Source organism: Ranitomeya imitator, chromosome 8 (genome assembly GCF_032444005.1).
Source record: "Ranitomeya imitator isolate aRanImi1 chromosome 8, aRanImi1.pri, whole genome shotgun sequence".
NCBI classification, from domain to species: domain Eukaryota; kingdom Metazoa; phylum Chordata; class Amphibia; order Anura; family Dendrobatidae; genus Ranitomeya; species Ranitomeya imitator.
In genome coordinates, this window is record NC_091289.1 from 30,974,740 (window position 1) to 31,000,383 (window position 25,644).

The following is a 25,644-nucleotide window of genomic DNA, read 5'->3' on the forward strand; positions in this document are numbered from 1 at the left end:
AGCCCCACATATCCTCCTATATACATACAAATATCCCATACACATGTAAAAGAAAACATCACATACTTACCTCGCTCCCATTCCCGCGGTGCTCCTGTCTCCTGTGCACTGAGTCTCAGCAGAAGATGAAAGGACGTCGTTGCGTCAGGTGTCTCACACTCTGATTGGTGGAAGTTGGAGCAGGCGGCCCCGTCCTCCACCAGTGTATTCACTTATGTCTGTTCCAGAGTATTGATCTCAGGATTGCTGGAGTTTCCAGTGATCGGATGAATCTTCAGCGATCCCAAGAATCCGTTGTATATTTTGGGGGGACTAACCCTTTAAGAAACCTCATCAATGTGGATGTTTCCTGTTTATAAATTGTGATTCTGATTCTTTTTTTCAGAATTAATTGGCACTTCACTATTATGATGCATATGATGACGTCTGCAGCATGTCTGCAAAAATAAAATCTGCAGCAAAATCTCATTTAAAGCAGAGACCCAGAGTTCAGACGAGCGCACTATACTGTATAACTATGATTTGGTCGGAGAAACTGATGGCTAGCGTCCTTACGATCTAAAGCTTCAGCGATTGACTTTCCAACTCTTCTCTAACTCTTTTCCATCCACATTAGGTAGTTTTTGCCCAACAGCCGCCAGCTCTATTTAGCATCCGTTAAACAGTTTGGGCATCACCTATTTCCCAAATGGGTTTTCCAGTTTTGGAAAGCACTGTCCCCTAAGTGTGCCTTATTCACCATCCCTGGGTCCAGTCATGACATCACGTTGACACAGTTGCAACCAATCAATGAGCTTAGCATCTCTTGCCCTAAACTCAGGCAGAGTCACTGAGCTCAGATATTGGCTGCAATGCTGACGTCAGCGCTGCATACAATAACAAACATCGCAAGCAGCGACGAAGACGCAGCACTGGACCCAGGAAGGGTGAGTATAGCTCATTTTTAGAAAAAAAAAAGCCTGAACCTGGGAACTGGGTTTAGGGAAAAAAAACTTCTCAATTTATATTTTACCACTTACCTATAAATTCTAGACATACGGTAATTTTTGTGGTCCAGCATCTGTCCCATGCATTATATTACTTGTTTCTTTGTTTCTGGATATTAGATGTTGTATTTAGCACTAAGTTTTTTTTATTTTACTGCATCGATCATTAGATGGTCCAATGCCGCTGATTCACTTCAAAACATGTATGATAACCTAACCGGAGACGTCCTGGTATCTGCCGGCGTCATTGCCTACCTGGGAGCTTTCACGGCCGGCTTCCGGCAAGAATGTACCAGAGAATGGAGCAAGCTGTGCAAGGTGAATGTACCGGGAGGGGGGTATTTCTTTTTTTTCTGTGCTATCCTATTACATTTATTTTGGTCTGAACTAAATTGGAGAAGGTAAGAACAATCCAAAAGTTCATCATATCAGACCTAGCACCAAGATCTGTATTGTTGGGGAAGGAGAGCATGCAACCGCTGCAGCCAGTCACTAGACTTCAGCTGTCTTGTGCCAACCAACTCAACATCACTACTGAGCTCAATGATTGGCTGCAGAGGTCACTTATGCAGCCTGACAGCAAATACTGGGGGTTGTGACTGCGAGGCATCACAAAAACATAAAAAACTAATCCTATAAAATCCCTTTAAGTTAAAGGCAATATTTTTTATTTATTTATTTTAGAGTAAAAATATTCCATGCTCCGATGACTTTTCATTGAGTAAGACTCTCGGTGACCCGATCAAAATCAGAGCCTGGAATATCGCCGGATTACCGACGGACAGCTTCTCGGTAGATAACGGCGTCATTGTCAGCAACTCAAGACGCTGGTCAGTACTGTGTCGCTTTTAACAAGTTATTAATCTTAATTTTTTTTAATGTTTTATTACATATTAGTTGTGGAGTATAGAAGAAGACTAAAGCCAAGATTAATGTCCCCGGTGTGTCTCTTCTTCAGGCCTTTAATGATAGACCCTCAGGGCCAAGCCAACAAGTGGATTAAGAATTCAGAGAGAGACAACCAACTGAGTGTCATCAAACTGACAGATTCAGACTACATGCGAACCCTGGAAAACTGCATCCAATTCGGGACGCCACTGTTATTGGAAAATGTGGGAGAAGATTTGGATCCGTCGCTGGAGCCTTTACTATTAAAGCAAACGTTTAAACAAGGCACGTGCGACAATGAAAGTGGTCACTTTGTCATGTTAGTGGTCACTGCAGGTAGTATGGTGGCCACTTATATGAGTGGTGATCTACGTGACGTATAAGAGGCTCCAGTCCTCCTGAACAAGGGCTACTGCTTATTAGCCGCTGTCCACTTTCCATTGGAGCGCAGTCTGACAGCCGTATAAATCGGACCGAACGACGGTTCTCCCAAAAGAAATAAATGAAGCTGTCACGCTCTGGTCGGGAGAGCCGCCGGCCAGCTTGACAGCTGTATAAATCGGACCGAGATCAGAATGCAGTGTACGGACTGGCCAGCGGCTCTCCTGATCCAAAGAAATACATAAAGCTGTCAAGCTTGGGTCGGGAGAGTGGTTGGCCAGTTTAACAGCTGTATAAATCGGACCGAGATCAGAACGCAGTGCACGGACTGGCCGATGGCTCTCCCGAAAGAAATACCGTACAAGAAGCGGTCAAGCTCGGGTCGGGAGAGCCGCCGGCCAGTTCAACAGCTGTATAAATCTGACTGAGATCGGAACACAGTGCACGGACTGGCCGGCGGCTCTCTTGACCCAAATAAATATATGAAGTTGTCACTCACGGGTTGGGAGAGCCGTTGGCCAGTTCGACAACCGTATAAATTGGACCGAGATTTGAATGCAGTGCACGGACTGGCCGGCAGATCTACTGACCCACATAAATACGTGAAGCTCTAACACTACGGTCGGGAGAACCACCAGCCAGTTCAATGGCTGTATAAATCGGACCAAGATTGGAATGCAGTGCACGGACTGGCTGGTGTCTCTCCCGACCCAAAGAAATACATGAAGCTGTCACACTCGCGTCATGAGAGCCGCCAGCCAGTTTGTCGGCTGTATAAATCGGACCGAGATCAGAATGCAGTGCACAGACTGGCCGGCAGCACTACCGACCCAAATAAATACATGAAGCTGTCACTTTTGGGTCGGGAGAGCTGCCAGCCAGTTTGACAGCTGTATATATATGACCGGGATCGGAACGCAGTGCACGGACTGGCGAGCGACTCTTCCACCCCAAAGAAATACATGAAGCTGTCACACTCGGGTCAGGAGAGCCGCCGGCCAGTTTGTCGGCTGTATAAATCGGACCGAGATCGGAATGCAGTGCACAGACTGGCCGGCAGCTCTACCGACCCAAATAAATACATGAAGCTCTCACTTTTGGGTCGGGAGAGCTGCCAGCCAGTTTGACAGCTGTATATATATGACTGAGATTGGAATGCAGTGCACGGACTGGCCAGCGGCTCTTCCGACCCAAAGAAATACATGAAGCTGTGACACTCGGGTCAGGAGAGCCGCCGGCCAGTTTGTCGGCTGTATAAATCGGACTGATATCGGAATGCAGTGCAGGGACTGGCCGGCAGCTGTTCCGACCCAAATAAATACACTAAGCTGTCACTTTTGGGTCGGGAGAGCCGCCAGCCAGTTTGACAGCTGTATATATATGATCGAGATCGGAATGCAGTGCACGGACTGGCCAGCGGCTCTTCCGACCCAAAGAAATACATGAAGCTTCACACTCCGTAGGGAGAGCCACCAGCCAGTCCATGCATTGCGTTCACATTTCGCTCCGATTTATACGCCCATCTGACTCTGCCCTTATAGAGGGGGTCATTTCTTGGGGATATAGACGGGGTGGTCTTTCTGAAAAAAAAAAAACTTTTAAAATTAGTTATAGAAAAAAGTTGACATCAGTTCTTCATCGACTTCACTCTAATCACTTTTTATTGTCGCCATTCTCTCTATTTCTGCCTCCTTGGAACAGATGAAGGTAATCCACATCTTGTCATTAGATGTTCCTGCCTACAAACATTGGAGCAGTGTCATTCGTGTCTTTACTTGTCAATTTGTGTGACCCCACTTGTGGGGGAAGCATGTAAAATGTTAGATATGTTGTGCTAAGGGGGTCTTGTGTTGTCTTTAGGAGCGCAGCTGATTTTTAATAATGGGTAAGTTGCAAATTTGCGTATTTTTACATGCGATTTGCAATTTTACCCATTTAACAAGATGAGACGACCACTTTAAAGGGTTATTCTCATCCCAGCAAGCTTTGAGCTAACCACAGGATGGATGATAATGTACTGATTGCTGGGGGTCTGGCTGCTATGTATGGCCACGCATGCAGTAAAAATGATATGTAGAGATCTGATGTGCCAGTCATGAGAAATTCAGCATAAAAGCCACATGCAAATAAGGCTGAATGTGCACTGGGGGCGTGTCAGTGCATGGGGGCTTGTCAGTACTCTGGGGGCGTGTCAGTACTCTGGGGGCATGTCAGTGCATGGGGGCGTGTCAGTACACTGGGGGCGTGTCAGTACTCTGGGGGCGTGTCAGTGCATGGGGGCGTGTCAGTACACTGGGGGCGTGTCAGTGCATGGGGGCGTGTCAGTACTCTGGGGGCATGTCTGCACGGGGTGTGTCAGTACACTGGGGGGCGTGTCAGAGCATGGGGGCTTGTCAGTACACTGGGGGCATGTCAGTACACTGGGGGCGTGTCAGTACTCTGGGGGCGTGTCAGTGCATGGGGGCGTGTCAGTACACTGGGGGCGTGTCAGTACTCTGGGGGCGTGTCAGTGCATGGGGGCGTGTCAGTACTCTGGGGGCATGTCTGCACGGGGTGTGTCAGTGCATGGGGGCGTGTCAGTACACTGGGGGGCGTGTCAGTACTCTGGGGGCGTGTCAGTGCATGGGGGCGTGTCAGTACACTGGGGGTGTGTCAGTACTCTGGGGGCGTGTCAGTGCATGGGGGCGTGTCAGTACTCTGGGGGCATGTCTGCACGGGGTGTGTCAGTACACTGGGGGGCGTGTCAGAGCATGGGGGCTTGTCAGTACACTGGGGGCATGTCAGTACACTGGGGGCGTGTCAGTACTCTGGGGGCGTGTCAGTGCATGGGGGCGTGTCAGTACACTGGGGGCGTGTCAGTACTCTGGGGGCGTGTCAGTGTATGGGGGCGTGTCAGTACTCTGGGGGCATGTCTGCACGGGGTGTGTCAGTGCATGGGGGCGTGTCAGTACACTGGGGGGCGTGTCAGTGCATGGGGGCATGTCAGTACACTGGGGGCATGTCAGTACTCTGGGGGCGTGTCAGTACTCTGGGAGCATGTCTGCACGGGGTGTGTCAGTGCATGGGGGCGTGTTAGTACACTTGTAAAGCTTCTGCCCCTTGTGCACTTCCAGTCTGATTTGCATATGGCTTTCTACAATAGATTTCTCATGACGGATCCCTGCACAAAAGATATAATCTTTATTGGGAGACAAGTGCATACAGCCATACCATACGTAAAAACATTCCCTTTAAGTATTGTAGTAAAGCAATGTACAAAAATTACCCCTGGGGTATGAGTATTGTGTGGATAAAAGAGCTTTTTTTCCCACTTTCCCTAAGAACAAATGTATTTTTTTGAACTCTCTGTTTGTTTCCCGTTTACGCCCATTGTATAATGAATTGCTTTTGCATTCACAGGCGGCATGGACTGCATCAGACTTGGAGAAACAATCATCGAATATTCTGCGGACTTCAGATTTTATATCACAACGAAACTCAGAAATCCTCATTATCTGCCTGAGTTAGCAACAAAAGTGTCCCTGCTAAACTTTATGATCACCCCCGAGGGGCTGGAAGATCAGTTACTTGGCATCGTAGTAGCAAAAGAGAGGTGAGCGGTCCTCGCTGCAGTCCTCGCTGCAGTCCTCGCTACGGTCCTCGCTGCGGTCCTGTATATGCGTCTGTCTCCTGGCAGACACGGATAGATGAGGCCCCCGTGTAGGGACAATATATGGGCTCTTTGCAGTCCAATAATGCACAATTCCTCCTGCTTTGGAGACAGTAGGGCCCCCCGACCTCTTGGGCCCCTCTGTGGCCGCACTTGTTGCACCAATGATATATCCGCCCCGTCTTCTAGAGGATTGTAAAGACACAAGAAGCACAGTCCCTCCATTGTCAGCTTAGTGGTGGGACTGTTGCTTTAGTCTACTGAAACACACGTCATCAATGTACCCCAAAGGCTGCCATCTTCCCAGTGTCCTTCCTTACCTGAACTCTTGGGTATTCTGAAATGACTAGAGATTAAAAATGGATCCATTACAACTTTCCTGAAAACTTTGATTCTCCTGGATCTGAAATTTTGGTGATTTGATGCACGTGAAGCCTGCAAAAGTGCGTTCTGCGTTTATTTTTTAGGTTTAGGCGTCAGGAAGAGGTTAATATAATAGAATACATTATACTCGCCTGTCCTAGGCCCTCTACTGTCTTATGCCGATTCCATTGTCGCAGATCTCCAGTCCTCTGCACTAGTGATGAGCGAACGTGCCGGGATAAGGTGTTATCTGAGCATGCTCGGGTCCTAACCGAGTGTCTTCGGCGTGCTCGAATAATATGTTTGAGTCCCTGCGGCTGTTCGACAGCCACAACACATGCAGGGACTGCCTATTTGTTAGGTAACCCCTGCATGTGTCGAACGGCCGCGAGACATGCAGCCGCAGGGACTCAAACGTATTTTTCGAGTACACCAAAGTCTCTCAGTTAGCACTCAAGCATGCTCAGATAACACCTTATCACGGCACGTTCACTCATCACTAGTGCCGCTGTTCAGTGGGGGAGGCAACAAAACACAGGAGAGGGTCTAGGACTGGAGGGTGTAGTGTATTTTATCATTTATTAACCTCTTCCATCCATTTATTTTACTCTGGGGTCTGGAAAGACATCTGAGCATATAAACCTCTTTTAATATGGACCAATTTTATTTAGACTGATTATGTCTGCCAGATGATTCAAAGAAATCTGCTCAAAACTAATTTTGGAAAATTCGTTCCTCTCCACTGGTGACCAACTGTGCCACCGCCTGTGCTCAACAGAGTAACACAAATTTTTATTTATTCTTTTTCAAAGCTGGTGTTATCTTGTCGCCCATCTCTAAATATCTGGAGTCAAGAAGAAAAATGTGAATAGATACATGTGTAATTATTAAGAGCACAGCATGAGCTCCGAGGAAGTACCACATAAAGACTAACGTGCCCCCTGAGAACCAAAACTGTGAAGAATACATGTGTGCAACCGGAGCTTCATTGTGCTTTCTGCTCCGCTTTAGTTTTACTATTATATAGATTTATACTTTATATTTACCGTTATACTTTCCTCATTACAGGCCTGAGCTCGAGGAAGAGAGAAACGCTTTAATTTTACAATCAGCCGCCAATAAGAAACAGCTGAAGGAGATTGAAGACAAAATATTGGAGACCTTACAGTCCTCAGAAGGGAACATCTTGGAGGATGAGAGTGCCATTCAGATCTTGGATTCAGCCAAGATCATGAGCAATGAGATCACCAAAAAGCAACAGGTGAGCAAAAGGCCACAGAAATCATGGCTGTCGCTACTCCCGACACTTTGATTGACAGCTCGCGCTGCACACACGCGCTGCACGCATGCGCTGCGCATACGCGCTGCACACACACACGCGCTGCACACACACGCTGCATACACACACAAGCTGCACACACACACTGCACACAGAGCTGTCAGTCAGAGTTCCGAGGAGGGATTATAGCCATCTGTAACCATTCCATGTCCGGCGGCTCCCAGAAGTATACAAGTTAATTTCCTCCCAGTAGCCGCACTTTCAGTAAAGCTGCCAACCAGCATTTTAACGCTATTTACTACAAAATTAACCCCATATATGCAGTAAAATAGCATTTTTTGCACATGACAGGTTCCCTTTAAATGACCAACAAACTTTGCATAAATCAATAGTATAAGCAAAAATAAGAAATATTGTAATATATCTTATATCAAGAAAAATGCTTCTTTCTCCACTTAGGAGCCAGTTCTCTCCACGTCTCCCATTCCTCCATCTAATAAATTCATCATCCACACAAATAGCTACATTTCATCTTGGGTAAAACAATACAGACTGATTACAGCTACCAGTTGAAGTCTATGGAGAGTGGGAGATGAGGCTGGAGAACAGTGAGCACAGGAAGGAAGAGGGAGAACAGGCAGAGGAAAAACAGACAGGTCATCCTGCTGTTTTCTAATAATGTTTTATTTCAGTGGTGGATTCACCTCTACACTGCTCAGTATCGCTGTATATGTTTTATTTCAGTGGTGGATTCACCTCTACACTGCTCAGTATCGCTGTATATGTTTTATTTCAGTGGTGGATTCACCTGTACACTGCTCATTACTGCTGTATGTTTTATTTCAGTGGTGGATTCACCTCTACACTGCTCATTACTGCTGTATGTGTTATTTCAGTGGTGGATTCACCCTACACTGCTGTATAATATTCTCCATCCTTACGCTGCTTCTGAACATGTGCTATATACACCTGCAGGAATCCCTCATGTCTGTGTGCGGTGTACAGGAGACATCATAAGAGTCACTCTACATCACTAGCTCAGAGACAACTGAAAATTAGTGTCTGTAGAGGGGAAATTAGTGAACAAAATGTGGGATACAAGTCATATAATGACCAGAAATTGTATTATTTTTCATGTAGCTTGGAGGCCATAGTTAAGTTGTATTTTTGGATAGTAATTGCTGATTTTCTAGATTTTTATCCTTTCTTGTCTGCTTCTATAGATTGCAGAGAAAACAGAAATAAAAATTGCAGAGTCCAGAGAAGGCTACAGGCCCATCGCCAAACATTCCTCCGTGCTGTTCTTCAGTATCGCGGACCTTGCTAACATTGACCCGATGTATCAGTATGCGCTCAACTGGTTTGTCAACCTCTATATCAACTCCATCCAGGACAGGTGAGGGTTCACAATCACACTTGGCGAAATATATATGTGTACATGTATATATATATATATAATATTTATGTGTTTGTTTTCAGCAACAAATCTAAAATCCTTGAGAAGCGTCTCCGTTACCTGATCGATCACTTCACCTATAACTTGTACTGCAATGTGTGCCGCTCGCTGTTCGAGAAGGACAAGCTCCTGTTCTCCTTCTTGCTCTGCTGCAACCTCCTCATGTAAGTCTTCCTCCGGGCGCTGGCAGGCGGTATAAACTACGGCCACATAATTGTTCGCCATCTTTCACACTGACGTTTTACCCATGATAATTTTAGGGCAAAGAAGGAAATCGAACACCAAGAATTTATGTTCCTGCTTACCGGCGGTGTCGGCCTGCAAAATAATGTTGCAAACCCGGCGCCGGGCTGGCTTCCAGATAAAAGCTGGGATGAGATTTGTCGTGCAAGCGATTTACCTTCTTTTAAGAGAATGAGGTAAGTGTTATAATAGATCACATCCAACTTTCAGAATTGCATTGTTATTAATTTTGTGGCTATAGATCATTCCTTGGTAGTCTTCTGCCATCTAGTGGCGACCTCTGGTTTTGTCTTCTTATTTTCATTATTTTGTGTCTCTCATTAGCCTCCCCTTGCTTTCATTGTTTCTTGATTTTAATTACCAACTTTTAATTTTTATTGTTTAGTTGCATACCTCAATTAAATATTTATTGTTTATGGTATATTCATTTGTTTGATTTCTGATTATTCTGGAGTAAACACTTATATTTTAGGCTTGCTCTGTGTGCTCTCATTTATATTGGAATTAGTTTTTGAGAAATAGTTTTTCTTAAACTGAAAAATCACTTAGTTATAGAGCGATACTTCCTCACCTCTAACTGCAGCCATTTTATTAGCAACTTAACAAGTGAATTCATAGACCTGTATGGACACCTTTTTTTTTTAAAGAGAATCCTAAAGAGGACTTTTCACTGCATTTTATATGTAAACTGGCCCCATCATGATGAAGTGGTTGAAGATCTAAATAAAACATATTTCTTATCTTTTTTATTTCTCATCTCCATTACAGAGATATTAGCCCTTCCGTTAAAATTAAAGGGGCAACAGCAGTAGTTTTTCACTTGGGGACAATTACTTTTTTCCCCTGTTTGCCATTGCCCTATCATAAGCAGGAGGCAGCATACAGGGTGAAAAAAGAAAATAGAAAATGCTACCCAGAGAAGCCAGACTTGGCTTTCTCTGTGTGATGGGGTAAGACTGATATGGCTGACAGGGTTAAACAGATGTCAATGGCGTGTGAAGAAGAGCAGAGCTGTGTGTCGCTACAAACACCACTCTGTATCTTTCCCTGGCATCAGAGAATAATGCCCCAATACCTGGGATAGATGCAGAGTGCTGAATGTGTCCAGCCCTGATCGAAGAACTGCAGCTTTCATCTCACAGCGTGACAGTGCTGAGAGATGAGAGCTGTAGTCAGATGCAGAACAGCGTTTGTTATGTTTTTTTTTTACATAGATGGTTACTATATATGTGTTGAAAAATCTATTGTATTTCATCACGGTCTCTGTGTTATTGGGTGGACAGGGAACATTTCATTGACAATCCCGATGAATGGCACGTGTTGTATGACAGCAGGGAACCTCACAACGTCCCATTACCTAATCCATATAATGAGAAGCTGAATGAGCTGCAGAAGATGATTATTCTGAGATGCCTCAGACCAGACAAGGTAAGAAATATGAATTGTCCATTGTTTTTAATTGTAGTTTAATCTTACCAGCATTGTTTATTTTAGTAGTTGCCCTATATTTGCTTTCATATTACATTACAAATAGGGGTTATCTGATGAAGAAAGTCCCTTTCCCTATCTCCTATTAGACCATATGGATGTTATTGATAGGAGGGCTCCCACTCAGGACCCCCTTGTACTACCCAGGACTGAGATCTACTACTAATAATAATATTGCTGGCTGCAGAATGAGTTAACTGGGAATCCACCAGTGAGCTCACTATGGCAGTGTGACTAGGAGTTTATAGCTGTCTTTTTCTGAGCTCCTCTCAGCTGACTTGTTACCACAGACCACATCAAAGCTGAATGTGGAGGAACACAAGAGCCAAACGGTCACAATTTTTTAATGAAACCCAATTGCAAAAATGATTTTAAACCAGTAATACAAGTATTTAAATAAAAAATGAAAAGAAAAGAAAAACAATGCTTGGTTGTCCACTTTTGGTGACAATTTTGTTGGTAAATATGCGATACTTGGAGCAATGTGTTTCCTTTTTTTGTAGATGAGCCCGGCTGTGACCAACTACGTGACTGACAAACTCGGAAAGAAATTTGTGGAGCCGCCTCCATTCGATTTATCGAAAAGTTACCTGGACTCTAATTCCACAATCCCGCTCATCTTTGTCTTGTCTCCTGGAGCTGATCCAATGGCGAGTAAGTATATATATATATATATATATATATATATATATATATATATATATATATATAAAAAAATCAGTAAAAATACAAAAAAAAAAGGCGTATCTCCTATTTCTAAACTACCAAAACCTCCGCACCAGAGAAGCACACAGAGCACTGATCTCTCTGTACAATGTAAACTAAAGCAGCCGTCCTGAGGGCCCGACAATGCATATTCACTTTAATAGGGCTGTGCTGTAGTACCACATTTAGCCTGAAGACGAGTGGCGCTGTTTCTGGTAAAAAAAAATTATATACACATATATATAATTTTTTTTTTCTCAGTTGCTCCATTGAGGGACACTGGGGACGGTGAGCTTCTCCTGGGCTCCTCGCCGCACCTGTCCCCGGGACCTCTTCTCCAACTTCTCAGCCCAGGTTCCTGTCTAGGTAGGCTGCCTGCCCTGGGACCCCATACAATGGCCCCCGAGCAGGCTCATCCTCTCCTGGCAATCATTAACCCCGTCTCGCCTGTTCCTATTTCTTTTCTATCCCTGTCTGGACTCATAGAAAGACATATATGTCCGTCCTCCCAGCCTTCGCTGGTCTTGTACTTTTGCATATCCTGTAAGCAAAAGTTACCGTCGGGTAAACTCGTGGCGAACTGCGCAGTGTGGGGTCCCAGGTCAGGCAGCCCACCAGACCAGCCTGAGGAGTTCTGGTGACAGGAGCGGTGAGGAGCTCAGGAGCAGCTCATGGTCTCCTATGTCCCACAATGAAGGCTTTGAGAGAGATCTTATGGTAAATAGAAACATCCTCTTTTTTCTGCTCCTCTATCTCCTCTTTTGGTACATTTTACTCGGTAAATGATGCATTTTTAGATATATTTCTTATAAATATATCGCTAATAAACAATTGAAACTTTTCTGTTTCAGGTTTGCTAAAATTTGCCAATGACAAAAATATGGGAGGGGGCGACAAGTTCCAAGCCATCTCCCTAGGACAGGGACAGGGGCCGGTAGCTGCAAAAATGATCAAGGAGGCTGCGGCCAACGGGACGTGGGTTTGTCTGCAGAATTGTCACCTGGCCGTGTCCTGGATGCCAACGCTGGAGAAGATTTGCGAGGAGTTCACCAGTGACACCTGTCACCCAGACTTCAGACTGTGGTTAACTAGTTATCCTTCACCCAAGGTAATAGTAATCTGTCATGTATCATTGTATTCAGGCTCGGACTGGCCCACTGGATACCAGGAAAATCCTCCGGTGGGCCGCCATGCAAAGAATGCAATCTCCACACAGGGCCAGTCACGTCCACAGTGTGCAGACATGACTGGCCAGAGTTTTCGTACAATCTTCTTTGCATTTGACAGTCTTTCTCATATGTCCCCAGTTTCCCGTGACCATTCTCCAGAACGGTGTGAAGATGACAAACGAGCCACCGACAGGACTGAGACTAAATCTGCTGCAGTCTTATCTCACCGACCCAATCTCGGACCCAGAATTTTTCAGTGCATGCCCAGGAAAAGAGCAAGTACGAGACTCGATCTAATAGTATATGCGACATGGTAGGGATCTAAAGTCTAACCCCATGTCGTCTGCTTTTTCCTTCCAGATATGGGAGAAGTTACTTTTTGGGGTGTGTTTTTTCCACGCTTTGGTTCAGGAAAGGAAGAAGTTTGGTCCTTTGGGATGGAATATCCCCTATGGATTTAATGAGTCTGATTTGAGAATCAGTATTCGGCAACTACAAGTAATTACTTTATGTTTTATATCACTGTTATAGGGTGACACTATCTTCTTAAAGGGATTCTGTAACTAGGCTTTTGCTACCCCATCTTAGAACAGCATAATATAGGGACAGAGACCCTGATTCCAGTGATATGTCACTGACTGGGCTGCTTGCTACATTGCTACACTTTTGATAAAATCTCTGTTTTATCTGATGCACATCTAGCAGTTCTCTAAATGCTGAGAGCTGTAAAACTCCGCCCGCATCACTGGTTGATTTCTGTGTCACTGTTCATAGTCAGAAATCAGTGGTGGGGGCAAGGTTATACAAAGCTCACGAATATGGAGGACTACATGGCAGCACGTTTACTAATCCTCTAGTGATAATCTCCTTCTGATAAAACAGTGATTGTAGCAAAACTACAGCAAGCAGCCCAGTAAGTGATACATTGCTGAAATCAGGGTCTCTGTCTATACATTACGCAGCTTTCAGAAGAGGTTGCAAAGACCGATTCCCTTTAAAAAGGACCTTTTAGCAGTTTGAGCGTGTTAGAGTAGCCACATCTTAGAATACTGGCTGTAGAGCTGAATAAAACATTGGTTTATTTGTATTTCACATCTCCGTTGTGGAGATCTTAGCAAGTACATTTTGTGACTGCTATGCTACTATAATCAAGTGGACGGTAGCAGAGATTATTTACTGGGGGTCATTTACTTTTTCTCTTTTCTGCTGCAAGAAATCGACAGACTTTCTCTGTGTGATATGGAAAGATCTATAATGACACACAGCTGTCAGATTGCTCCCTCCCTCTCAAACTGACATTGCTGTGAGATGAGTGCTGTAGCAAGCCTGGGATAAATGCAGTGAGATGATTGTAATGTGTTTCATTGCAAATACCTCTCTGCGTTAATCCCAGGCATGATGAATAATGCCCTGTTAGTGGGAACAGATTCAGGGTGATATGTGCGACCTGCTGCAGCTCTCATCTCACAGCACTGTCAGATCTGCTTTCCTCCTCCTCAAACTGTTAGTGCTGTGAGATGACACACATTACAAACACCTCTCTGCATTTATCCCAGGCTTGCTGCAGCATTCATCTAACAGCACTGACAGAATGAGAGGGAGGAGAGCAGATCTGACAGTGCTGAGAGATGAGAGCTGCAGCAAGCCTGGGATAAATGCAATGAGGTGTTTGTAATGTGTGTTATTACAAACACCTTTCTCAATTTATCCCAGTCATCGGGAATAGTGCCCTGATAGTGGGAACAAATTCAGAGTGATGTGTGACATGGTGCAGCACTCATCTCACAGAAAAAGCCAGGTCTGACCTTCTACTATGGGTGCATTTTCTTTTTTTATCCTGCATGTCAGTGCCTGTGTCTGATTGGTCAACCTCATACAGGGAAAAAGTACTCACGCAGTGAAGAATCTTTGCTAACGCTCCTTTGGTTATAGGTGAGAAATATAACATAGCATGGTGTTTTATTCCGTTTTGCAGCCACTATTCCATGATGTGACCAGTTTAACATGCTCAAACTGGTGAAAGATCCTCTTTAATACACCCACATATATAAGGGCTATAGTGGCAGCGTACACCCGGCCAGGAGTACCCTTAAAGTGTAAATTCACACCTGACAGTGTGCAGAATTTTGTTTTCTTTTCATAGTAATGAAATAACTTTTTTTTTTCCATTTTTTATTTCAGCTCTTTGTGAACGATTATGAACATGTACCATTTGAGGCCATATCGTACCTAACCGGAGAATGTAACTACGGAGGTCGTGTGACCGATGACTGGGACCGGCGCCTACTTCTGACCACTCTGGCAGATTTTTATAATAATGACATAGTGGAAAATCCACGTTATTCCTTCTCTCCAAGTGGGAACTACCTAGCGCCCCCTAAAGGCACTTACGACGATTACATTGAGTTTATCAAGGTGATTGTCAGACGCCACTATACAATGTACTATCATCAGAGTGCTGCTATTAGCAGGATTCAGTAGGATTGCTGCCATTTGTGAACGCATACGATTAGTTCTGCCTGCCTGCAGCTATTGGAAACAGTCAGCATGCTTGTTGAAGTTTACACTCTCAACAACTTGCTGCCATCTAGTTATAGAGTTCATTTTAACATACACCACCTGGCCCTAAAGAGTTTACATCCTAGAATGGAAATAACCAAGGTGAAAGAATGCTGTGGGATTTCAGCTCCGGAGCTGTGATCAATTAAAGCAGCATTTTTTTCCTTCCATAGGACCTTGAAATACCCTCCTTACATGATATCAGCAGAGGAATCTGGAAAGTGATACTACGGGCTCTCCGTCTCTAACACTCCGTCCTGTTCTCTACCCAGAACATCGTATGTGTGACTTTCTTCCATCTCTCTCCCTGTCTGGCAGAGACTCCCGTTTAGTCAGCACCCGGAGGTTTTCGGATTGCACGAAAATGTCGACATATCAAAGGATCTGCAGCAAACGAAGATCATTTTCGAGTCCTTGCTCTTGACCCAAGGGGGAAGTCGTCAAGGAGGGTCATCCGGGGCCAGTGATCACACACTGTATGAAATAGCTAACGATATACTCAGCAAGGTGAGACCTTATATCAGTCATTAATTCCAATCAAATACATTTTTGTATTTTTCAGACTATAAGACGCACCGGACCATAAGACGCACCCCAGTTTTTGGTGTGGAAAATAGGAAAACAAAGATTTTTATAAGATGGGGGTCCGTCTTATAGTCCGAATTTAAGGTTTCTTGCCTGGGGGCCGGCGGCGGTAGAGTAGGGTCACAGGAGGCATGGTCCCTTGCTCAGGAAGTTGGTGGCGGCAGAAGTGGGGCAATGCTGAGAGCCGTGGGTGGTAGGAGGCAGTTTCCCAGCGGTGCAATGCTGTGGGCCATTATCCTGAAGCCGTGGGCTGCTAGAGGTGGCGCATGCCACAGCCTCAGGAAAATGGCAGCCTCCGGAGGCGCATGCGCAGATTGAGTTCAGCAAAATGGCCACCGGGAAACCAATGATGCACTCCACTTTGCTGACAACATCGGGCTCGCAGCATCACCACACTCCTGCCGCCGCCGGCTTCCTCAGTAAGGGACCCTGCTCCACCACCACCGCAACTCCCAGGTAAGCCTGCATTCGGACTATAAGACGCATCCCACATTTTCCTCCCAAATTTTTTGGGGAAAAAAGTGCGGGTTATAGTCCTAAAAATACAGTATACCTTTATTTTCATCTTAAAGAGGTTTCTGTAAAAACGTAACCAGATTATGGAATGTTATAGATAAAAAACAAAAACCAATATTACTGAGCCGTTGAATCCAATGCCGACTCCCTGGTGGTCCACACCTGATTTAGAGAAATGACATCCCACCCATGAGTCACATGACTGCTGTAGCCAATCACTGGTCTCAGCTGTCATGTACTGACACCATTGATTGGCTGCATCGATCACGTGATTATTAATGGGACATCCTTTGTGCCGGTAATATGGAATTGAATATGTTAGTAGTGATTTATTTTAAGAAAATGTCATATTTATCAGAAATTTTCCTAAACTTGTGAATTTGGGGAGAATACAGAAATAAAATATGGGAAACAGCCGAAAAAAAGTAATCATCGATAACACGACGATTATAATTCTCCGGTGAGAATTACGGTATTTACTCAGGAAAAGCCAAAATGTGATTTATTTTCTAACATTCCTTACTAATGGATAACTTTTTGTCAAATCCCTTTAAATCTGGTAAAAAATAAAATAATAGCAAAGTGAAATAATATAAGTACAAGAAATCCTAATATTGGTCGTATTTCTGCAGCTTCCTAAGGATTTTGACATCGAGGCCGCTTTGCAGAAGTTTCCGGTGCGGTATGAAGAGAGTATGAACACAGTGCTGGTGCAGGAGATGGAGAGGTTTAACAAGTAAGGGGGTTTTAAGTGTAATTGTACCTCTCGGGGGGGCAGGGCTGGCACCTGGTGTACGAGTTTTGAGTGTTAAGTATTTGCTGCAGAAATCTCTGCATCATTTCTTGGCAGGAAAACACTGCGTAAAATTGGTGCGTTTTTGCAGCGTCTTTGAAAAATTCTACATAATGATAAATAAAAATAATAATAATTATACTCCAAATATATACATACCAGGATGTACCACCAGGGGGCACACTAATCAAGTTAAAAGATCAAGGAAAAAAATACGCAACATGTGCTTGAGATTTCAGAACTCCTATTCACTTTGTTGGTGCTGTAAAACGTTGCGTTTTTTCTTTTCGCAGAAACAATGCAATGTGTGAACAAAGCCTTAGTGTCCAAAACGGATCTTTTCCAGATGCTACACCTTTTCATATTATAAGCAAAAAAAACCCACAAAACTGATCTGTTGTAAAACCAAAGCAAATACCGTAAATGTATTATAAAACAAGTATTATTTATTTGGTTTATGTCAAGGTTTACGTGGAATCAGTTTCATTAACTTTCTAGAAATAAAAGGAATTAAAGAAATTGGGAAACAAGAGAGACAATAGATAATTCATCTGCACAAATAAGTCAGTAGAGCAGATTTTGCTCCTATAGAGCGGATTTATTTCGCCTTTGCTGAGTCTCACGGAGGGGAAAACTGCAGGGAAAAGTTTGATCATGTGCTGTATATGGCGGTGATTCACATTTATTGATCAGCGGCATTTTGCCGTTATTGATGGCGTTATATGGCCAGCAGCCACATCTCTAAGCATTTCTAGGATAGCCACACAAGGTTATTATTATTATTATTATTATTATATTGATGTATTTCTCGTGCTCTCACTCAGTACATCTTGTCTTATACTTTCCAGTTTAATCCGCACTATAAGGACAACGCTACAGAACCTGCAGAAAGCCATCAAGGGTCTGGTGGTCATGGACTCCGAACTGGAAGCCCTGTCTGGCAGCTTAATCGTGGGGAAGGTTCCCGAAACGTGGGCAAAGCGGTCTTATCCCAGCCTGAAACCTCTAGGAAGTTACGTCAGTGATTTCCTGGCCCGGCTTAGATTCCTGCAGGTGGGTGATCATTGCTGGGACCCCATTCCCTCAATAAATGGGGTCTTTGTGCTGCTGCCTCTTTTTGGCCCCATCTTCCTTAGCAATATGTGATACTTTTGGGCAGGTGCAGAAAACCATAATCGGACGAGTGCCATCCATCAGTTTGACAGATCGCACTCTTCCTCATGTTATTCAATGAGGCCGTGCACATGTCTGATTTTTTTTCTTCAAGGTCTCTCCAAGGGAAAAAAAAAAATCACTGTATGCTCGAGTTTGACCCGATAATCAAATCGCACTCGGCCATGCAAGTCAATGAGTCTGTGGAAAACATTGGACTGCACTCGGATGACATCTGAGTGTAGTCCGATTTGCATGGACTGACAGAATGAAGAAGATGGAGACATTTTTCTCTCTTATCTTTTCCACATCAGATTCTGATCAGAGAGTGATTAGCAAAATTGATCCAATTTTCTCAGATGAGGAAAAATACGCTCGTCTGCACCTAGGGAAGTCTCCAACATAGCCCCAAAGGGAGATCTCCCCGTACGGACAGCGTACTCCACTATTGCACCACAGCAAAGCGTTGTATAATTATTATTCATTTTATCCAGTGCTATAGGAAAGAGATCAATCCACCGTTCTTTATTGATTACATACCGCCATATGTGTCTGGTTTCTCGTAGACCTGGTTTGACTGTGGAAAGCCTCACGTCTTCTGGCTGTCGGGCTTCTTCTTCACACAAGCATTTTTAACTGGAGCCATGCAGAATTATGCAAGGAAATACAGAATCCCCATTGATTTGCTAGGCTACGAATTTCAGGTGAGTTCGCATGAGTACATCGATCCTTAAGGATTCATTAAAGGGATTGGCCGCCTTATATGCAATCTACATAATCTATACGTACCAGGTAAATCCCCGGCCTCCCCAGCGCTACTGCTCTATTGGTCTGTCCGGTCTTTCTTAGGCTCAGATTACCACTGCAGCCAATCACTGGCTTTAGTAGTGAAGGTTGACGGTCATAGCGTGACCACTGAGGCCAATGATTGGCTGCAGGGTTCACATGTGCGCATTTGGAATGGGGATTTTTATAAGGCGGGGGTGCACAGACTGCGGCCCACCATGACATTCCATGTGGCCCCCAACCATTTAGTCACAGAAATGCTCAACTGTTGTGCGGTTGCTGCTCACATGTATGTTTCATGCCAAAATAAACCATAGCAGCACGTAAAATGGGACCAAGGATGGGTAAGAACTAATAGTACAGTGTATGGTCATGTCTATCAGAAAGGTGGTCCCCTGACCCCCATGTGGCAATCAAGAAAGGAATGGCGGCCATGCATGAGCGTGTATTGTCACTATAGTGTATGGGAGCGGCGAAACACTCCACGCTTTCAGCCGTTTCCATCAAGTAGAATGGAGAGAGCCACATGCACGGAGAATTCATTTTTAGGGTGCGAACGTAGAAGAAGAACATATTCTCCCATTTTCCCAATAAGTGGGGAGCCTACTAAATGCAATAAGTGTCCCAAATGGTAATTTTCATTTAAGTTTTATTTCTGCTCTTCGTATTGACTCAATCTAACAATGTGATCCTCAGACAAAAAAGAAAAAAAAATATATATATATATATATATATATATATATATATATATATATATATATATATATATATATATATAGTCATGGCCGAAAGTGATTTAAGAAAATTATTGCATATGTTTTGTTATACACGTTTATTTCTTTTGGGTGTATTGGAACAACACAAAAAAACAGAGAGAAAAGGGTGCAGAATTGTTGGCACCTTTCCAAAATTGTACTTAAACAACTTTGTTTCAAGCATGTGATGCTCGTTCTAACTCACCTGTGGCAAGTAACAGGCAATATGAAAATCACACCTGAAATCAGATAAATAGAGGAGAAATTGACTCAAAGCACAAAGAACAGAAAGAGGAGAAGAGAACTGTCTGAGGACTTGAGAACCAAAATTGTTGAAAAGTATCAATAATCTCAAGGTTAAAAGTACAAGGTACTCTTTTTTTTTTCTGGACCAATTTCAAGGGTGTGTAGACTTTCGGCCATGACTCTATAGCAAAGTCAATATATGGAATCCAATGACAGAGACATTGATTTCATGTAATAAAGTAATTTATCATGAACTAAAAGAGCGTTTTGTTTTTTTCACCAGGTTCTGCCCTTGGACACCTCCGACACATCACCAGAGGATGGAGTCTACATCAATGGGCTGTTCTTAGACGGAGCTCGCTGGGACAAAGAGAGGTCGGTGACTCCAATGGCTGCACGATTTATACATTGTCATTATATATTCATCATCAAGGATAAAGACAGAGTTCACTCCACCATCTTATGTATGATAGAATGGCAGACTGACACCACCCTGGTTTTTTCCACCTATTTTTCTCCTGCCTGACTTACTTACTTTTGCTGCTGCGGATTCCGATGATCATATAATTGCATCCACTAGTAATGGAAATTAAAGGAATCTTCCAGGAAAAGCTGATATATCATGTATGCCTAGCGTGAGGAATCAGAGAAACGGTGCTTAGCTACGGAATGAGATTACTCCTGCTCCCCTCAAGCCCGGCACTCAGCATCGTCCAATCTCAAACCTGAACATGGAGCAATAAATGAGTCTTCTAGTCCAAAACTTGGGCAGAACCATTTTGATGCTTCAATTGAATCGTCCATCTAAACCTTAGAACCCCGTACAGACCGCAACACCAAATTACCAATTAACAAATCCTCGGCTACTGTCCAGATTCATCCCAAATCCGTGAGTTTTTGGTCGTTACCAAGAAGAACCAGAATTCTGCATTACACCAAAATAATACGATGCAAAACCCTCCTATAATAAGTGATGATGAAACTAATTTTGTAATAACATTTCCGTTATCGTTGTATATTAATTAGATGGGTAAAAGTTGTTTTTTTTTTCATCTTAAAGTTCCTCTATTTCTCTCCTTAATACCGTTTTTGCAGTGGCGTACTCGCAGAACAGCACCCCAAGATCCTGTTTGACTCCGTGCCGATAATCTGGATAAAACCAAGTAAGTGATGGAAATATATATTATCCATTCAATTCAGGACATTTATACAATACACGGCATAGAAATGTCGGCGATGAGTTGTGCTGGTGATGGATCTGTCTTGTTAGTCCTTCCCCTGACTCTACTGGGTACGCTGATGAACACAGCATCGGAAATTAGGCAAATGGCCATTTCTTTAGTTTGTACCAACATTGTCCATGAAGCCGGTAGTCATCACGTGGATCCAACCTCAGACATGTGGAAATGCCATAAATGCCTGATGGACACAGGTGTCACCTTTGGGGTCGGCACCTCTCCTGAGAACGGGCCTGTCTCATGTCATCACATTCGCAGCTTCCTCTCTTCCCTTCAATTGAAGTTCTGAAACATACCCCAGCACACTTGTTTGACTTTTTTTCAGAACAGAATAGAGAGCTGTACATGGCGAGACACCTCTAAATTACAGGAGGCAGAACCCAGAGATGGGAACGGAACAACCAGCAGACATGTAGAGCATACAGCATCCTATGTATAGGCCATAAATGTGCAAAATGGGAATACTGAGCTCTCCTTCACTAGGTCCTGTGACCTTACTCCAGCGCACAGGAAGGTTGTGTGCTACAATAAAGGACAAGAAATTGTGGATTATCCTTCACATGATTTGGAGTCTGGAAGTCGTCCACAAGGAGAACATTACTGTACGCTCCGGATCCAGCTGGCAAATCCGCAGTGTTAGATATAGAACTTTGTCTTAATAGGGAACACATGAGCGACCCTGCAGCTGTTGTCATTAATTCACCCTCCACCAATGTGAGATTAATTGTGTGATTTTTATATTGCTAGGTCAGAGGCACATCAAGAGCACTTGAGCAGGAGCACCCACTTCATAAGTTTTATGGCTACTTTTTGCCCCATCTCCATACTTTGCAATTCCCGGTATTGTAGTATAGATTCACGCACATGCAAGCTCAGTTAAGCCGAACATGCATATGTTTTCAATGTGGGAAAGGTAATAAGCTATTGTCAGACATCTCTGGCACCAGCTCATTACCTGAAAAAAAAAAAAAAAATAATCAGTAGTTTTAACCCCTTCACGCTATTTGATGTATATATCCGTCATGTGTACATGTCACTTTATGACGGATATATCTGTCATCCTAATGGCTTAGTACAATCTCAGCGATCAGCTACATTTGGTAGACTACCAAGGAGTAAACAGAATCAGACTACACAAGGTTTATTTGTTGTCTGTTGCCATGGTTACACATTTGTAATCAAGACAAAATGCAAAGTTCTTAAATTTTTCTTTTTAAATGCATTGGAATTATAGAAAAAAAAGGAAATTCCTAGCATAGAAGGCAATGGGGTTATTATAAGATGAGGGATCGCTGTGTTGTGCAGTTTGTGAATTAACTTTATGATCCCAATTAAAGGGACACGTGTCATCACAGGTCACAGTGACCTCTATGTCGCTGATGTCCGGGACATTCAGGGTCCCTACTGTGAGCGCAATCCTTGCTCAGCGGAGTTAGTAGTAACTCTATATTACATTTGCTGCAATGACAGACTCTCCTGGTCAGCTGTACACATGGAGCTATACGGAGGATCGCATCCGGGCTGCTGCGTGCTCACCAGAGATCAGCGTGCAGTTTATAGGCAGAAGTGATCTACATAAGATAACAGATTCTGCATTACAGAATGTATTATGGTCCACAGCTGCATTCACAGTTCTGTAAGTCTCAGAGCTGAAATCTCATGCAATCTCATAACTCTGATCTCTGGTGGTCCGACCACTATGGCCCCCACCAATCCAAAGAATGGAGCTTTTCCTGCTGGACTGTGGCACCATTCATTCTAATAGGAGCACGAAGATCAGCCGAGCGCCGCACTCAGCAATCTCCAGCGCTCCCACTGAGGATGAATGGAACAGAGTTGGACTGCGGCACCATTCATTCTAATAGCACGAAGATCAGCCGAGCACCGTGCTCAGCAATCTCCAGCGCTCCCACTGAGGATGAATGGAACAGAGTTGGACTGCGGCACCATTCATTCTAATAGCACGAAGATCAGCCGAGCACCGCGCTCAGCAATCTCCAGCGCTCCCACTGAGGATGAATGGAGCAGAGTTGGACTGCGGCACCATTCATTCTAATAGGAGCACGAAGATCAGCCGAGCACCGCGCTCAGCAATCTCCAGCGCTCCCACTGAGGATGAATGGAGCAGAGTTGGACTGCGGCACCATTCATTCTAATAGGAGCACGAAGATCAGCCGAGCACCGCGCTCAGCAATCTCCAGCGCTCCCACTGAGGATGAATGGAACAGAGTTGGACTGCGGCACCATTCATTCTAATAGGAGCACGAAGATCAGCCGAGCACCGCGCTCAGCAATCTCCAGCGCTCCCACTGAGGATGAATGGAGCAGAGTTGGACTGCGGCACCATTCATTCTAATAGGAGCACGAAGATCAGCCGAGCACCGCGCTCAGCAATCTCCAGCACTCCCACTGAGGATGAATGGAGCAGAGTTGGACTGCGGCACCATTCATTCTAATAGGAGCACGAAGATCAGCCGAGCGCCGCACTCAGCAATCTCCAGCACTCCCACTGAGGATGAATGGAGCGGTCATGCGCAGGATTGACCACTCCATCATTCAACCAGGAAAAAGGCCCAATTTTCAGGATCTTTGGGGGCCACGGCTTTCAGATCCCCCAATCCTATCTTGTGGATTGAGGATAACGTTTACAAGAAGTGACCTGACCATTCTCCCTGGTGTATTCCATTAGAATGATACTCTACACTTTACAATAAAAGTCAATGAGAAAGCTAAAAGACGCCCCAGGCGGGTGTTGCACTTTTTTTTTTTTCATTTCCACTGAAAAATAAACTACCAGTTTCTTCATTGATTACTGAATAAACATAACAGCCAGAAAATGATGGGGAAAAAAACACACAAAAACCACCACCAAAAAAAAAAATCCCTCAGAAAATAATTTTAAAAAGCCAGCAAAAGATACTTCAGAAAAAAGGAGCGTTTCCTGAATTGTGATTCAAAAACACATGAAAAAAGGCGCAGTGTGAACACACCCTAGGACAAAGGCCATGAAATGGCAGAGAATATAAGAGTTTGCTGATCCTTACTGATCTCTGTGAGGCCAATCTGATATTCACTAACGCATCATTGTTGTCGCCATTTTATTGACTCTTTTTAGATAAAAAGTCAGACATCAAGAAGACCAAGTCGTACGTGTGTCCACTCTACAAGACCAGTGAGCGGAAGGGCACCTTGTCCACCACCGGACACTCCACCAACTTCGTCATTGCCATGCTGCTGCCGACAAGTAAACCCGTGCAACACTGGATAAAGAGGGGGGTCGCTCTTCTCTGTCAGCTCGATGACTAAGGAAACGCCATATTGTATTTATTTGTTAAAGGGAGTCAGTCACCACAGAATGACTGTTCAAACCAAGCACAGGCGCTCGGTGAATCATGGCGGCCAAACATTTAGGGCGCAGTCAGATGACCATATAAATCGGACCGCAGTGCGCTGACTGGCCAGTGGGTACTTGGTTTGAACAATTATTCTGTGTTGACAAAGTCCTTATTATTATCTTGTTTTATCATCAGGAATTAAGCCCTCAAATCCCCACTGTCCTCTTATCCAGTAGCCGGTTCCCAATGATGTTTCTTTATTTTCTGGCAGGTGCGGCATCTGACAGAAAAGCAAATTTAAAGGCTGTATTCCCAGACCTGTATACAGTTAAGGGTGAAGCCATTCACTGGAAAAATCAATCTGGCCGGTCACCGGATAAGTCAATCTGGCCGGTCACCGGATAAGTCAATCTGGCCGGTGACCGGAGAAGACAGTCTGGCCGGTGACCGGAGAAGACAGTCTGGCCGGTGACCGGAGAAGACAGTCTGGCCGGTGACCGGAGAAGACAGTCTGGCCGGTGACCGGAGAAGACAGTCTGGCCGGTGACCGGAGAAGACAGTCTGGCCGGTGACCGGAGAAGACAGTCTGGCCGGTGACCGGAGAAGACAGTCTGGCCGGTGACCGGAGAAGACAGTCTGGCCGGTGACCGGAGAAGACAGTCTGGCCGGTGACCGGAGAAGACAGTCTGGCCGGTGACCGGAGAAGACAGTCTGGCCGGTCCCTTTCCTGGCTTCATAGATGTCCCACAGTACGTCATACACAATCTATCTCTAGCGCATGTGTAGTTCACAGATGGCGCCGGTCAGACACCTCACAGCACTGCGCGTGTGTCGGAAGTTGTGCGGTGTATAAAATACAGAAAACAAAAGCTCATCACTGATAGCAGGTTGGTGATGGCTTAGGGACTTAATTCCTGATGACAGGTTCCCTTTAAATGTTAATTTGGATACAGAATTGAATGCATCATACAGACATGACAGTGAATCTTTTCCTTATACTTTCCTGTATATACGGTATATCTAAAAATAAAGTCTGAACAACGCAAACATATCTCCAGAAATACAGTACGAT

At 44.4% G+C, this 25,644-nt stretch overlaps 1 protein-coding gene across 1 annotated transcript in view; it reads left to right on the top strand.

The window, feature by feature from the left end:
* The window catches only part of DNAH12 (dynein axonemal heavy chain 12), a 111,291-nt gene extending 85,668 nt beyond the window's left edge, over nt 1–25,623 (top strand). Inside the window, exons 54-74 of the mRNA XM_069736676.1 lie at nt 1,157–1,304; nt 1,671–1,816; nt 1,945–2,159; nt 5,655–5,847; nt 7,336–7,528; nt 8,770–8,942; nt 9,026–9,166; nt 9,263–9,421; nt 10,529–10,673; nt 11,237–11,387; nt 12,290–12,546; nt 12,746–12,886; nt 12,968–13,105; nt 14,789–15,022; nt 15,485–15,673; nt 16,900–17,003; nt 17,909–18,113; nt 18,779–18,916; nt 20,283–20,374; nt 21,095–21,162; nt 24,353–25,623. Of these exons, the coding sequence (XP_069592777.1) occupies nt 1,157–1,304; nt 1,671–1,816; nt 1,945–2,159; nt 5,655–5,847; nt 7,336–7,528; nt 8,770–8,942; nt 9,026–9,166; nt 9,263–9,421; nt 10,529–10,673; nt 11,237–11,387; nt 12,290–12,546; nt 12,746–12,886; nt 12,968–13,105; nt 14,789–15,022; nt 15,485–15,673; nt 16,900–17,003; nt 17,909–18,113; nt 18,779–18,916; nt 20,283–20,374; nt 21,095–21,162; nt 24,353–24,543 (3,421 nt within the window). The 3' untranslated portion in view covers nt 24,544–25,623. The remainder of the gene's footprint in view (nt 1–1,156; nt 1,305–1,670; nt 1,817–1,944; nt 2,160–5,654; nt 5,848–7,335; nt 7,529–8,769; nt 8,943–9,025; nt 9,167–9,262; nt 9,422–10,528; nt 10,674–11,236; nt 11,388–12,289; nt 12,547–12,745; nt 12,887–12,967; nt 13,106–14,788; nt 15,023–15,484; nt 15,674–16,899; nt 17,004–17,908; nt 18,114–18,778; nt 18,917–20,282; nt 20,375–21,094; nt 21,163–24,352) is intronic.
* Nucleotides 25,624–25,644: the final 21 nt, after the last annotated feature.